The sequence below is a fragment of the Pristis pectinata genome, chromosome 35 (genome assembly GCF_009764475.1).
Source record: "Pristis pectinata isolate sPriPec2 chromosome 35, sPriPec2.1.pri, whole genome shotgun sequence".
In the NCBI taxonomy this organism is placed as follows: Eukaryota; Metazoa; Chordata; class Chondrichthyes; order Rhinopristiformes; family Pristidae; genus Pristis; species Pristis pectinata.
In genome coordinates this window covers 6,873,364-6,889,718 of record NC_067439.1, presented here as the reverse complement: position 1 = coordinate 6,889,718, position 16,355 = coordinate 6,873,364, and the positions used below count along the sequence as shown (strand labels likewise).

The window sequence follows — 16,355 nt, the reverse complement described above, 5'->3', positions numbered from 1 at the left end:
TAGTGCAAAGTGATTAGAGTGTTGTTAAACTGTAGTGATTAGGGTTGTGCAGGTTGGTTCAAGAACCGAATAGTTGAATGGAAGTAGCTGTTCCTGAACCTGGTGGTGTGGGTCTTCAGGCTTCTGTACCTCCTGCTCGATGGTAGCTGCGAGAAGATGGCATGGCCCAGATGGTGGGGGTCTTTGATAGATGCTGCCTTCTTGAGGCAGCGCTTCCTGTAGACACTGCTAATGTGCTCGTGATGTATTGGGCCGAGTCCACTACTCTCTGCAGCTTAAGTTCCTGTGCATTCGAATTACCGTACCAGATCATGATGCAACCACATCGATTCATGGAGAGGTCCAACACAGAAACAGACCCATTGGCCCATTGAGTCCACACTGACTGTTAACCACCCATTTCCGTGCTAATTCTACATTAATCCTATTTTTTATTCCCCTCGGATTCCACCACTCACCAACACACTAGGGGCAATTTACAGCAGTCAACCCTACAAACCTGCAAGTCTTTGGGATGTGGGAGTAAACCGGAGCACCCGGGGGGGGGGGGGGGGAACCCACATGGTCACGGAGAATGTGCAAACTCTACCCACAGGCAGCACCCGAGGTCAGGATCGAACCCACATCTCTGGTGCTGTGAGGCAGTGGCTCTACCAGCTGCGCCACTGTGCCTGAACAATGTATGAGCTAGTAATTAAACTCCACAAGCATTTCCCTGCACAACCCCGCCTGTCCCACCTTCTGTGCAGCTTCGGACAGTTGGGATATTGCTGGCAAAGCTGTTGACCTTGAATCCAGCCCTAATGCCTTTTGTTTTTTTGTTCAATCTTACAAACAGGGTGCGGACTGAACTATCACAAGAGATGTGCCTTCAGTATTCCCAATAACTGCAGTGGAGCCAGGAAGAGAAGGTTGTCCAACACCTCACTCTCTGGGTCCATTACGTCGCGGTTGTCGGTTACAGAGCTGTTACCAGCATCACCCAGTGATGGACACTCGGTAAAGGCCCAGCTGTGCTGATTCTATATTTCTTGTTCCCGTTAAAACTTGTGTCTTATTCTCCGGTGATGACTAGTAGATTGAGGATTTATTTCAAGTAGGATATTTCGGAGTTCCAGTGTCTGTGAATTTGGTTTTTTTTATAAATAAGATTTCTTTATTAGTCTCATGTACATCAGTGAAATGCATCTTTTGTGTGGAGTGTTCTGGAGGCAGCCCGCAAGTGTCGCCACGCTTCTGGCGCCAACATAGCATGCCCACAACTTCCTAACCCGTATGTCTTTGGAATGTAGGAGGAAACCAGAGCACCCAGAGGAAACCCACGCAGACATGGGGAGAACGTACAAACTTCTTACAGACAGCGGTGGGAATTGAACCCGGGTTGCTAGCGCTGTAATGTTACGCTAACCGCTACACTACCGTGCCTGCCCAGCGTTTCAATGTTATTAGTGTACTTTCCACATCTTTTTGTATTGATTAGTTGTGGGTCAGGAAGAGGAGAGAGTTAGGCTCACATGGAGTGTAGATGTTGGGTGGAACAGAGTGGGAAGATAAAAACCTACCAAAGTGAGACAGAAGATCTACTAAAGAGAGATGTGTTGGGGGAACTATGATCGGAGGGGGAACTATGATTGGAGAGGGAACAGTCTGAGTATGGGCAGGGGGCAGGAGAAAGAAAAACCTTGCACTCTAAGCACCAATCTCCCTCAGAGAATTGGAGGGAATAACTCCTGTTAGCAACTCGCTGGTATGCAATGATTTCTCAAAGTTGCTGTTGTTAAAACAAGTCCCTTTTAATACAGACTTGTGAGATAAGATTAATAATCTTTATTTACGAACTATAATGCTGTGAAATGCAATCACAGACAAGGTTCTGCAAACTATCTTTTGACTGCAATCTGCATTCAAACATCTCCACAGCCAATTACTTAAATGTTGTGTAGGGAAGATCTCACTACTCAGCAAGATTCGCAGGAGCAACGAGCAAAATTCTGGAGGAACTCAGTGGGCCAGGCAGCATTTGTGGAGGGAGATGGCCCAGATGGAAGGTCTCAACCCGAAACGTTAACTCAACCCGCTGAGTTCCTGCAGCATTTTGCTTGTTGCTCCAGATTGTAGCATCTGCAGTCTCTTGTCTCTCCCAGGACTCATAGGAAGACTCCCTGTGGCTTCCTCTTTTAAGGCACAGGGCCTCTGCAGTTTGTGGCTCCCCTCTCTTGGTTACCTGGGCCTGGAGGAAAACTCTAGCCAGTCGTTCAGCTAAAGCAGTCATTTTGCATATCATCACCTCACCTGGGCCATCCCAATACATTTTATTCCCAATTTAATTTACGCATGGAAAACTGGACCAGGTCATCCATTGCCATCCCAAAAGCAACCAAGACATAGGTAGTCAGTGGTCTACTATTGCAACATAGAAGGAGGCCATTCTTCCCTTTGAGTCTATACTGGCTCTCAGAGCAATCCTAACAGCCTGATTTTGTTTGCTTGCCCCTACATCTTTCATAGAGTAATACAGCACGGAAATGGGCCCTTCAGCCCAACCAAGCTAGTCCCATTCCCATCTAAGTCAGTCCCATTTGGCCACATTTGGCCCATATCCCTCTAAACCTTTCCTATCCATGTACCATCCAAGTACCTTTTAAATGTTGTTAATGTACCTGCCTCACCCACTTCCTCTGGCAGCTCATTCCATATACTGACCACCCTCTTGGGTGTAAAAAGTTGCCCCTCTGGTTCCTATTAAATCTCTCCCACCTGTGTCCTCTAGTTCTTGATTCCCCAACCCCTTGGGAAAAAGTTTGTGCACATTGACCTTATCTGTGCGCCTCATGATTTTATACACCTCTACAAGAACACCCCTCCTTCTCCTACACTCCAGTGAAAGAAGTCCCAACCTGCTCAACCTGTGTCCATGACTCAGTCCCTTGAGTCCCTGCAACATCCTCATAAATCTCCTCTGCACTCTTTCCTGTGACTTACACACTGTTACAAGCCCATCAAACTCCACCCTGAATCCCCTGCCACCCATTCGTTCTCTTGGTCAATTACCTATGTCTTTAGGAACCTGGAGAACCATGAGGTCAGAGAGAGAATGTGAAAATCACTAGAATGATTCCAGGAATGAGAGGGTTTTCATATGAGGAACGTTTGACTGCTCTTGTGCTGTAGTCCTTGGAGTTCAGAAGAATGAGGGGGGACCTCCATAGAAACATTTCAAATGAGAAAAGGCCTGGACAGAGTAGATGTGGCAAAGTTGTTTCCCATGTTAGGGGAGTCTAGTACAAGAAGGCACGACTTCAGGGTGAAGGGCGCCCATTCAGAACAGAGATGCGGAGGAATTTCTTTAGTCAGAGAGTGGTGAATCTGTGGAATTTGTTGCCATGGGTGGCTGTGGAGGCAAACTCATTGGGTGTATTTAAGGCAGAGATTGATAGGTATCTGAGTAGCCAGAGCATCAAAGATTGTGGAGAAAAGGCAGGGGAGTGAGGCTAAATGGGAGAATGGATCAGCTCATGATAGAATGGCGGAGCAGAATCGATGGGCCGAATGGCCGACTTCTGCTCCGTTGTCTTATGGTCTAAAACTCCACACAGACAGCATCAGAACTGAACCCTCGTCCACTAGAGCAGTGAGGCAGTAACAGTACATGTTGTGCAGCCTTTTAGTGGAGGTTCTGTTGCCCAAGGTCTTAGCTGTGCGAGCATTGTTCTCCACCAGCTTAAACGACTTTCTTTTGAAATTTAATAAAAAAGGATTGAAAATTAATATACATAAAATTAGTGATGATACACATGGTGCAGCAGGATCGGGATAACAATAACGGTTGACATATATATTCACAGGGAATCAAATATATAATCTGAACCTCCCGATCTCTTACTAAGTGAGCATGATACAGAAGAATTTGAAAAGAAATTTAATTTTATGAAAAGAGAACACCCAAATTTTAAAAAAAAGTAATAAACGAAAGCAAACCAAAAACTTCAAAAAAAAAAGCTGGACTGTTATTTCTTCGGTTTAAAAAAAACATTATGTCGTTAGCTCTGCTCCTCTAGGTTAAACACCTTGATGTCAATAAAGCCCTTGCCTTTTGTCGTTTTCCCCACCTGTCCCTCGTCTTCCGTCTCATCCGGCCATTCCACGTACAGAAGAACCTGGCGGAAATGCTGTCACTCAAGGAGAAGCGTCTGAATTTGGGCACCCACGTGGGGCGACCGATTGAGCTGGACAAGATCTTCCTGACCAAGGTCAAGGTCCCTCACACATTTGCTGTGCACTCCTATACCAGACCCACGGTCTGCCAGTACTGCAAGAAACTACTCAAAGGCCTCTTCCGACAGGGGCTTCAGTGTAAAGGTCAGTGTGAGCTTTAACTGTGGTCTTGAACTAGTCTAGAGTTCATTACGCTAGGCTCTGTATTCTTGGCTCATTTCTTTGTGTGTGCGCGTGTAACAAAGGATAGGAGGAGAGGGAAAGACAGGAGATGGGTACGATAGATGGGGGTTGGTGTAAGACACAAGGTAGGTGGAGGAGCTTGGAATATGATACAAGGTGGTGTAATAGAGATGGCAGGATGATGGAAAAGGTGGAGTTGTGTGGAAGAGCTGGTGTAGACGGGGACATTTTTGGGAGTGTGGGCCATGACCAACATAGAAAGACAGGGTCCTGATGTGGCCTAACAATCTCCTGGAGGAACTCAGCAGGTCGAGCAGCATCTGTGGGGGGTGGTGGGGGGGGGGGGGGTGGGGGAAGGAATTGTCAACGTTTCGTGTCGAGACCCTGCATCAGGACTGAGAGTAGAGAGGGGAGATGGCTGGTATAAAGAGGGGAGGGGGTGAGACAGGTGCCAGAGGTGATTGGTGGACTGAGGAGCAGTGGATCGTAGGCAGATGGGGCTGGGTACAGGAGGGGGAATTGGTGATTGGTTTATTATTGTCACATGTACAGTGAAACACTTTTGTTCGTGTGCCATCCAGACACATCATTCCAAACATAAGTTGGTTAAGTAGTACAAAAGGAAAACACATTGCAGAATATAGTGTTACGGTCACAGAGAATGTGCAGTGCAGGTAGACAATAAGATGCAAAGACCATAAGGTAGATCGAGAGATCAAAAGTTCATCTTTATCATATAAGAGGGTCCGTTCGAGTGTCTTACAACAGCAGGATAAACTGCGTAAAGCAGACGACAAAAAGGGCAGATGTAGCCAGGAGGGAGGGGAGGGTGAAGGTGGGGGCAGCTAATACATTGACCATTCAACAGCTGTAGGGTCCTGATAGGTTAGTTTTGCCTGACCCCTCTTTAGTGAGCTGAGATATAAAATTGCGTACATGCTCTTATTTTCTCCTTTCGCTCCATCCTCTGGTTTTCCCAGACTGCAAGTTCAACTGTCACAAGAGGTGCGTCGAGAGAGTGCCCAATGACTGTTTGGGAGAATCCAGCATTAACGGAGGTAAGCGTATTTCTTTTATTCCAGAATGTGAGCACCACTGCGTTGATTGCCCATCCCTATGTACCCTTGAGGGTGGGGCTGAGCCTCTTTCTTAAACCACTGCAGTCCATGTGGTGAAGGTGCTCCCACAGTGGAAGGAAGGTTGGTTCCAGGATTTAGACCCTGTGAATGAAGGAGCAGTGATGTATTTTCAGCTCAGGGCTGTGTAGTGGTGCTGTTCCTATCTGGCTGGTTTGCTGGCTGAGCCAGCATTTAGTTGCCCTTGAGAAGGTGGTAAGGTAAGGTAAGATATCTTTATTAGTCACATGTACATCAAAACACACAGTGAAATGCATCTTTTGCGTAGAATGTTCTGGGGGTAGCCCGCAAGTGTCGCCACGCTTCCGGCGCCAACATGCATGCCCACAACTTCCTAACCTGTACGTTTTTGGAACGTGGGAGGAACCCGGAGGAAACCCATGCAAACCCGTGAGAACGTACAAACTCCTTACAGACAGCGGCTGGAATTGAACCCGGGTTGCTGGCGATGTAATAGTGTTACGCTAACTGCTACGCTACCGTGCCTGCCCTAGTGGTGAGCTGTCTTCTTGAAGCAGTTGGTGAATATTGCCCAGGCAGGGAGAAACCAGAGGAAACTCTGGACACCTGCAGTGGTCCTGACGTGCAAACCAGTTGTCTGACCTGAGTACAGGGGCAAGAGACTTTCTCAGGAGTGTTTGACAGCTCTGGGCCTGTATTTGATGTTCAGAAGGATGAAGGGGAATATCATTGAAAACTACTGAAAGGACTGGATAGAGTGGACATGGAGAGGATGTCTCCATTAGTAGGGAAGCCTAAGGTCCAAGGGCACAGCCTCGGAATAAAGAGACATCCCTTTAGAACTGAGGTGAGGAGGAATTTCTTCGGCCAGAGGGTGCTGAATCTGTGGAATCCGTAACTGGGTGTATTTAAGGCAGAGATTGATAGGTTTTTGATTGGTAAGAAGGTTAAAGGTTATGAGGAGAATGGGGTTGGAAAAAAATCAGCCATGATTGAATGGCGGAGCAGACTCTTTGGGCCGAATGGCCTAATTCTGCTCGTAGATGTTATGGTCTTGCGCTCACTGTCTCAACCTCTCCTCTGGTGGTAAGGTGCTATTCTCACCACTTCCTGAGTAAAGGGGAGTCTTCTGAACACCTTTTTAGATTAAATTATTATATCTTTAGAGAGAAGGACATTTTATTTTTGCTCTTCATCATCATCTTGTGAATCATTTCTTGCACCTTTTTATTCGTACTAGTCGAACTGCTGCCTCATAACTCCAATGATCCGGATTCGATCATGACCTCTGGTGCCGTTTGTGTGGAGTTTGCACTTTCTCCCTGTGGCTGGGTGCTCCAGATTCTTCCCACATCCCAAGGTCGTGTGGGTTGGTAGGTCAAATACCCACTGTAAATTGCCCCTCGTTGTGCAGGTGAGAGGTGAAAATTGGGGAGAGTTGATGTGGGGAGAATGAAATGGGGTTAGTGTAAATGAGTGTTTGATGGTTGGCACAGATTCAGTGGGCTGTTTCTGTAGTGTGTGACTATATGGTAACATCTCAGCATGCATGCCAAATGAACCCCTTTGTAATTTTAAGGCTTTTAACAGGTCAACTCTTAGTTTTCTCCTTCATTGAGCTTGTTAAGGCAGAGATGTGATATATTTCTAAAGGTCCACTTGTTTTGAGGCATTTTTCATAGTAGTTGCTCTATTTCAGCATCAGATTTATTGTCACTGACATATGTCGTGAAATTTGTTGTTTTGTGACAACAGTACAGTGCAAGACACATTAAAAAAAACATTAAAAACTTACCAAATAAATAGTGTGAAATAGGAATAACGAGGTAGTGTTCGTGGGTTCATGGACCGTTCAGAAATCTGATGGTGGAGGGGAAGAAGCTGTTCCTGAATCATTGAGTGTGGGTCTTCAAGCTCCTGTACCTCCTCCCTGATGGCAGTAACGAGAAGAGGGCATGTCCCTGGCAGTGAGGGTCCTCAGTGATGGATGCTGCCTTTTTGAGGCGCTGCCTCTTGAAGATGTCCTCGATGGCGGGGAGGGTTGTGCCCATGATGGAGCTGGCTGAGTCTACAACCCTCTACAGACCCTGCACATTGGAGCCTTCATACCAGGCTGTGATGCAACCAGTCAGAATGCTCTCCACTGTACATCTGTAGAAATTTGCAAGATTCTTTGCTGACGTACCAAATCTCCTCAAACTCCTAATGAAGTAGAGCTGCTGGCGTGCCTTCTTCGTGATTGCGTCAATGTGTTGGGCCCAGAATAGATCCTCTGAGATGTTGATGCCCAGGAACTTGAAGCTGCTCACTGTTTCCACCGCTGACTCCTCAATGAGACTGATGTGTGTTCTCCCGACTTCCCCTTCCACAATCAGTTCCTTGGTCTTGCTGACGTTGAGTGTGAGGTTGTTGTTGCGACACCACTCAACCAGCCGACGTATCTCACTCCTGCACGCCTCCTCGTCGCCACCTGAGATTTTCATGTCTGCCTGTTTTCTTTTAACCTTCATCTCACTTCAGAGATGTGTGATGTCTGAATCCGTTTCCCTTACAGACCTGCTCAGCCCGGGCGTCGATGTGGACGTAAACATGGAGGATGTGAGTGAGGACGGGGACAAGACCATAACGGCGGACGATTCCGACGAAACACCAACCAGCTCCGGCAACGCGGAGAACGGTTTTCCAGGAGACGATGACCCCAACAGAATGCTAAGGTGTCCTAACCCATCGCTGCTGAGTGGGGTGGAAAGAGATGGGGGGTGGAGGAGGAGGTCGCACTTGCTTAGCGCTTAACGCGACCTTAAAGTGCAGTCGCGGTGGTGTGCAGTAACTTGTACCGAGATCTCAGTTTGGGTTCAGTATTGCGATAATTGACGGCGTCGTTTATTTTTTAGTGATGGCTGTGGAAAAGATGCCCGTCCAGGGTGCTTGGGGATACTGCCTCTGCTCTCGATGCCTGAAGGGAGATGGACCCTAGTTTAACTCAACAGACCCGGGGGGGGCAGATAGTGGGCAAGCAGTTGATGCCCCCTGTCCCTGAGGTTACTGAACCAGGAAGAGCGAGACCAGGGCACACCTCTCACTCTTGACGGCTATCCCCTTGCCCCTGCCTCCATCTGAGAGCTATGGAGTCAAGGAAAGAGGCCTTCAGCCCATTGAGTCCACACCCATTTACACCACTACCCTGGCCCGTTTTATTCTCCGCACATTCCCATCAACTCCACCCAGATTCTACCCCTAACCCACACACCGGGCGCAATTTACAGTGGCCCATTAACCCACCAACCTGCACGTCTTTGGGATGTGGGAGGGAACTGGGGGAAAGCCATGCGGTCACAGGGAGAATGTTCAAACTTCACACAGGCAGCAGCCGAGGTTGGAAATCGGACCTGGGGTGCTGGAGCTGAGAAGCAATGGCTTTACCCACTACACCACTGTGCCGTCCTCTCGCTGCTTTCGAGGTGACTCCAGTCCCACACACACTCTACACCACCTTGGGGATTGGGTTAGTGAGTCAGTTAGTGGTAAAGCATTCACTACAGTGAAGATTCACTGTCCTGGGCCACATAAAGAAGGAGCATAATTCTGGCCAAACCAGCATCACCCACGGCCTGAATTTAGTTTGGAAAAAGGCACCACCATACTTTTGTGATCGGAATCAGTGAACTCTCTCATCTAAACATTATCCTCTCTCCCTCTGCCTCTCTCCCTCTGCCTCTCTCCCTCTGCCTCTCTCGCTCTCTCTCTCATTAGTGACCCCATGGCCTCCAACATTCCTCTGATGCGGGTGGTGCAGTCTGTGAAACAGACCAAACGGAAATCGAGTCTGACTGTGAAGGAGGGCTGGCTGGTGCACTACAGTAACCGGGACGCTCTGGTAAAGAAACCAAGTCTTAACTCTTGTATCTTACGGTAGGCATTTTGTCGCTCTGGCTCCCTCTAAATGACCCAGTGGATTTTGTTTTGAAATTTTAAAGAAGTGTTCCTTCCTGAAGCTTATAATTCCAAGCCCCTGTCTGAGGAGAATCAGCTCCAAGATATTGGTCCTTGTGCACGAACATCCTTATTACCAGTGGGCTGGCATATGTACAGTGGGTTTCCGATCAGCTGACTCTGCTATTATTTCGGAACATAGGAGATGGCCATTTAGACCATCAGGTTAGTCCCAGCTCACAGTAGAGCAATCCCATCTGTCCTATTCACCTTCCCCATGTAGTCTCCAACTCGTTCTCTCACATCTCGCTCTACTCACCTACACTGAGGGATAATTTACAGTAGCCAATCAACCTACCATGTGGGAGGAAACCAGAGCTCCCAGGGGAAACCCATGCAGGCTTGAACAGAGTGTGCAACTTCCACACAGACAGCACCCAATGTCGGAATCGAGCCCAGGTCACCAGAGCTATGAGGCAGCAGCACTAACCACTGTACCAATGTGCTGCCCATTACTTCTCATTCCATTCCATGGGTTGCAACTGCAGCCTTGGTCACTCAGAGAAACCAGATGAAAAACACGATGATGCTGGAGGAACTCAGCAGGCCAGGCAGCATCCGTGGAGAAAAGCAGGCGGTCAATGTTTCGAGTCAGGACCCTTCTTCAGGACTGATCACTTAATAGATTCCTAGTGGATCAACATATTGGGTCGACTTTTAATGCACTGACCCCATCTCATCCTCATTTATTGGATGGAATTTCAATGGATCCACCTCCCTTTCCATTTAGAACCATAGAACACTACTGCACAGAAAACAGGCCATTCAGCCCTTCTAGTCTGTGCTGAAACTTTATTTCGTTTGTCCCATTGACCTGTACTCAATCCATAACCCTCCAGACCTCTCCCCTCCATATATCTATCCAACTTATTCTTAAAACTTTAGAGTGAGCCCGCATTTACCACATCAGATGGCAGCTCATCCCACACTTCCACCACTCTCTGAGTGAAGAATTTCCCCCTAAACCTTTCCCCTTTCACCCTAAAGCCATGTCCTCTCGTACTTATCTCTCCTAATCTAGGTGGAAAGAGCCTGCTCGCGTTTACTCTGTCTATACCCCTCGTAATTTTGTAAACCTCTATCAAATCTCCCCTCATTCTTCTATGGTCCAAGGAATAGAGACCTAACCTATTCAGTCTTTCCCTGTAATTCAACTCCTGAAGACCCGACAACATTCTAGTAAATCTCCTCCGCACTCTTTCAATCTTACTGATATCCTTCCTATAGTTAGGTGACCAGAACTGCACACAATACTCCGAATTTGGCCTCACCAATGTCTCATACAACCTCACCATAACATCCCAACTCCTATACTCAATACTTTGATTTATAAATGCCAGGATGCCAAAAGCCTTCTTTACAACCCTGTCTACCTGTGGCGCCACTTTCAGGGAATTATGTATCTGAACTCCCAGATCCCTTTGTTCCTCCGCACTCCTCAGTGCCCTACCATTTACTGTGTATGTCCTACCTTGATTTGTCCTTCCAAAGTGCAACACCTCACACTTGTCTGCATTAAATTCCATCTGCCATTTTCTGGCCCATTCTTCCAGTTGGTCCAGATCTCTCTGCAAGCTTTGAAAGCCTTCCTCGCTGTCCACAACGCCTCTGATCTTAGTGTCATCAGCAAACTTGCTGATCCAAGTTACCACATTATCATCTAGATCATTGATATAGACAACAAACAACAATGGTCCCAGCACAGATCCCTGAGGCACACCACGAGTCACAGGCCTCCAGTCTGAGAAACAATCATTCACCACCACTCTCTGTCTTCTCCCACACAGCCTCCCATTGGAAGTAATTCTTACAAATCTCCCTCATCTCATTCAATCCGTAATGCAATTCCAGGGAATCTGCCCAGTCTCATCCTTGCCGATTGGATGGTTTCCCAGTAGCTCCACCCCCTTCTTACCCATTGGTAGAATTCCTACAGATCCACCTTTCCCATTCACACCTGTGTTGCAATTCCCTTGGATCCGTCCATTTTGCTTTCCTCCTGCCAGATTTCCATGGATTTGCATGTGATCGTGCTTTGCTCCTCTGCTCTGTCACTGATCCCCAACTTCTGTCCTTTCAGAGGAAGAGGCACTACTGGAGACTGGATTGCAAATGCATCACCCTTTTTCACAATGACACGGGCAACAAGTATTACAAGGTAATGTCTGCTTGTTCCTGGGATGGGTGGGGGTCGTTCAATCTTCTGAAAGGTTTCAGGCAGCTTCTTGGCCTTATTGATGGGTAAAGGCCCAACTGTGGCTCTCTTCTCTCCTCTTCAGTCGGGTAGGAGATACAGGAGCCTGAGGGCACGTACCACCAGGCTTAAGGACAGTTTCTATCCCACTGTGATAAGAGTATTGAACGGTTCCCTGAAACTATGAGATGGACTCTGACCTCTCGATCTACCTTTTTGTGACCTTGCACCTTATTGCACTGCACTTTCTCTGTAGCTGTGACACTTTACTCTGTACTGTTATTGTTTTTACCTGTACTACCTCAAATGCACTCTGTACTAACCCAATGTAACTGCACTGCGTAATGAAATGATCTGTACGGTCGGTATGCAAGGACAAGTTTTTCACTGTACCTTGGTACAAGTGACAATAATAAACCAAGACCATATTCAGTCATGGGAGATTAGTGTCAGTGTGGATTAGCCATGGTCTGATTGGATGGTGAGGCAGGGTCAAGGGTTACAGCGTTCCTCTTCTAGATGGTCTTATGTCGAGGATGTGAGCTGGGATGGAGAAGGGGAAGTGTTGGTCTCGCATTTTCCCCAAAGTGAAAGAATCTCCTGAATCCTGCTCTAGAAGGACCTGCAGAGGTTTAGGGCCCCTTAATGCAGCCTGGGACAGTTGGTCCACGTGGGTGCCGAAATTCCTGGTGATCGTGGAAGCCAATGTCCACCAGATAGAAAATCCCAAAATTTGGAAAAAAAAAACAGAAAATGCTGGGAACACTCAGCAGGTCAGGCAGCATCTGTGGAGAGAGAAACAGTCAACGTTCCACCTCCGGGATCCTGCCTCAGGAGTGGGGAAGAAGTCGGTATTGGTTTATTGTCAAATGTACCGAGGTACAGTGGAAAATCTTGTCTAGCATACCATTCGTACAGATCAATTCATTACACAAGGCATTGAGGTAGTACAAGGTAAAACAATACAAAATGCGGAATAAAGTGTTACAGTTACAGAGAAAGTGCAGTGCAGGCAGACAGTAAGGTGCAAGGTCATAACGAGGTAGATTGTGAGGTCAAAAATCCATCTCATCTTACTAGAGAACCGTTCAATAGTCTTATAACAGCAGGATAGAAGCTGTTCTCGACCCCGGTGGTAGGTCCTTTCTGCCAGAGGGGAGAACAGTTGTTGCCTTCAGTGTTCTGGATGCTCTTCAGTACCTGTGGTGCCCACTGGTCCCAGAATGCCTCCAGCGAGTCACCCTGTGCTGTGCCCGCCTCAGGGATGTTTGGTGGGCAGTTTAGAGGGGAGTATTGCTCACTATCTAACTCCTGGTGTCCCTGCACTGTGAGTGTGTGATGAGACCGTGTAGAGGGAGCTTTACTCTGCATCTCCCAGGGAGTTTGATGGGACCGTGTAGAGGGAGCTTTACTCTGCATCTCCCAGGGAGTTTGATGGGACCGTGTAGAGGGAGCTTTACTCTGCATCTCCCAGGGAGTTTGATGGGACCGTGTAGAGGGAGCTTTACTCTGCATCTCCCAGGGAGTTTGATGGGACCGTGTAGAGGGAGCTTTACTCTGCATCTCCCAGGGAGTTTGATGGGACCGTGTAGAGGGAGCTTTACTCTGCATCTCCCAGGGAGTTTGATGGGACCGTGTAGAGGGAGCTTTACTCTGCATCTCCCAGGGAGTTTGATGGGACCGTGTAGAGGGAGCTTTACTCTGCATCTCCCAGGGAGTTTGATGGGACCGTGTAGAGGGAGCTTTACTCTGCATCTCCCAGGGAGTTTGATGGGACCGTGCAGAGGGAGCTTTACTCTGCATCTCCCAGGGAGTTTGATGGGACCGTGCAGAGGGAGCTTTACTCTGCATCTCCCAGGGAGTTTGATGGGACCGTGCAGAGGGAGCTTTACTCTGCATCTCCCAGGGAGTTTGATGAGATAGATGTTTTGCTGAATGAGGGGGGTGAGAAAAATCCATACCTAATCATTTTCCATCCTTCATTCCTGTGTGCTCAGGAGATCCCGCTCTCAGAGGTGCTGTCTGTGGAACCAGCAGACAATGTCGGCTCCATTGCCCACGGAGGGAATCCGCCCTGCTTTGAGATCCGAACCAGCAGCGTGATCTACTTCGTCGGTGAGAGACCCCCGACCGTCCTGCAGCCAAACTCCGGGAGCCTGAGCGGCCTGGCAGGGCTCGAGGAGGCCAAGGCGTGGGAGAATGCCATCCGGCAAGCCTTGAAGCCAGTCATCTTCCAGGATACGGCCAATGCCCAGGGACACGCACCACGCAGTAAGTCCCCTTCCTGGCCAGCTCTGTTTCCCATTAGGTGCTGCCTCTCCCCGGGTTCCAACTCTTCCCTCCAAGTTTCATAGAACATCGAGGTTCTTCAACCCATCTCCCTTTGCAGAGCCAGGTCACTGCAGGTGAAGCCTGGCTCCTCAACTCTGGTCCTAGACTCAGAGTCATACAGCATGGAAACAGGCCCCTCAGCCCAACTCATCCATGCCAACCAAGATGCCCATCTAAGTTCACCCCATTTGGCCCATATCCCTATCCATTACATGTCCAAATGTCTTTTAAATGTTGTTATTGTACCTGCCTCAACCACTTTCTCTGGCAGCTCGTTCCACAGACACACCATACATACCTCTGCGTGAAGAAGTTACCCCTCATGTTCCTTTCAAATCTTTCACCCTATGCGCTCTAGTTTTTTATCCCCTTTCCCTGGGGGGAAGAAAGACTGTGTGCATTCACTCTATCTGTGCCCCTCATGGCTTTATATACCTCCTATAAGGTCACCCCTCAGTCTCTTACCTTCCAAGGAATAAAGACCAAGCCTGCCCACCTCTCCCTATAACTCAGGCCCTCGAGTCCTGGCAACATTCTCGTAAATCTTCTCTGCACTCTTTCCAGCTTAATGATATCCTTCCTATAACGGAAACCAAAACTGTGCACAAACCTCACCAATGTCTTGTACAACTTTAACATAGCGTCCCAACTTCTATACTCAGTGCCCTGACTGATGAAGGCCAGTGTGCCAAAAGCCTCCTTCACCACCCTGTCTACCTGTGACACCCCTTTAAGGGAACCAAGTACTTGTACTCCCAAGGTCTCTCTGTTCTACAGCATTCCCCAGGGCCCTACTGTTTACTGTGAAAGTCCTACTGTGGTTTGACTTCCTAATGGTCCATTGGGATTTGACTCCCTGTTGGGAATCAAAATTAAAATATCCTTGGAGTTGGGTCAGCATGAGTCATGTCTGGTCTAGAAATAAATGCACCAAAGCCCAGTGCTGCATAAATATATGCATATGAATGCATGGGATCAGTTTGGAACAGGATCCTCGACTCAAGTCCAATGCATCCAAAGGTTGGGGTCAGGTATCAAAAAAAAAATTCCTTGTCCTCGGATTGGCTGTTGGATTGGGTCGGGCTTTAATTTTATACCCAAGCAGACCTCTGCCTGTAAATCTTGGTCTAGTTCCCAGCGTGTCATTTACTGCAGCTGGTGCTCCTGGTGCGGCCTCCTCTACGTCGGTGAGACCCGAACCAGATTGGGCGACCGCTTCGTCGAGCACCTTCGCTCCGTCCGCCGCAACAGCCAGGACCTCCTGGTGGCCACCCACTTCAATTCCACATCCCACTCCCGCACTGACACGTCTATCCACGGCCTCCTCTACTGGTACATTGAGGCCAGACGCAGGTTGGAGGAACATATTCCGCCTTGGAAGTCTCCAACCTGACGGCCTCAACGTCAATTTCTCTGACTTCCGGTAACCCCCCCCCGTTTTCCCCCATTCCTGTGGCCCCCTCACCCCTTCTCTTTCCCCTCCCCCACCCTCATGACCTGCCCATCCATTCCCCACCTCCTTCCCTTTTTTTTAACCATGGTCTACTGTCTCCTCCTATCAAATTCCTCCTCCTTCAGCCCTTTACCTCTTCTACCTATCAGCTTACATCACTCCCTTTCACCCCCCCCTCCCCTTCCCCACCTACCTTCCCCCCCCTCACCTGGACTCACCTGCCACCTGCCAGCTCGTGCCCCTCCCCCCCACCTTCTTATTCTGGCTTCTGCCCTCTTCCTTTCCAGTCTCGATGAAGGGCCTCGACCCGAAATGTCCACTGTCCACTTCCCTCCACAGCTGCTGCCTGACCCGCTGAGCTCCCCCGGCATCTTGTGTGTTGCTCCAGATTCCAGCATCTGCAGTCTCATGTGTCTCCTCTTTGCAAAGTTACTGTTGGAACCTGCTCCCACCACATTTTTTGGCAGCACGTTCCAAATCCAATAACTTGAAACAAAAAAAACATCTCCCCTACTGCTCTTTTTCCATCTTTCCAAATTCTTTGTCCTCTCGTTACTGACCCATCAGCTAGCAGAGACTGACTTCCTCAGTACGAGAACAGCCCTTGAGCTCTTCTTGTACCACCCCAGAGCCCTTCATCAGTCTTCTCACACAATTGGAAGATCAATTGGGAACTCAAAATAAAACCGGGTGGAGATGGTTAATCCATCTCTTCAGGTACTGAGGCTCCTGACCCACTCATAGAGTTGTGCAGCACAGAAAAAGGCCATTCAGCCCATACATGTCCATGCCAACCAAGACGTATATTCAGCTAATCCCGTTGCCCAGCACTTGGCCTGTATCCCTCTAGTCGCCCATCTACCCCTCCACATACTACTTAAGTGTATCT

At 48.4% G+C, this 16,355-nt stretch overlaps 1 protein-coding gene across 1 annotated transcript in view; it reads left to right on the top strand.

Moving 5' to 3' along the window:
- The window catches only part of prkd2 (protein kinase D2), an 84,392-nt gene that overhangs the window by 51,409 nt on the left and 16,628 nt on the right, over window positions 1–16,355 (top strand). The window contains exons 4-10 of the mRNA XM_052044299.1: window positions 839–999; window positions 4,152–4,359; window positions 5,379–5,456; window positions 8,050–8,209; window positions 9,249–9,372; window positions 11,569–11,646; window positions 13,680–13,953. Of these exons, the coding sequence (XP_051900259.1) occupies window positions 839–999; window positions 4,152–4,359; window positions 5,379–5,456; window positions 8,050–8,209; window positions 9,249–9,372; window positions 11,569–11,646; window positions 13,680–13,953 (1,083 nt within the window). The remainder of the gene's footprint in view (window positions 1–838; window positions 1,000–4,151; window positions 4,360–5,378; window positions 5,457–8,049; window positions 8,210–9,248; window positions 9,373–11,568; window positions 11,647–13,679; window positions 13,954–16,355) is intronic.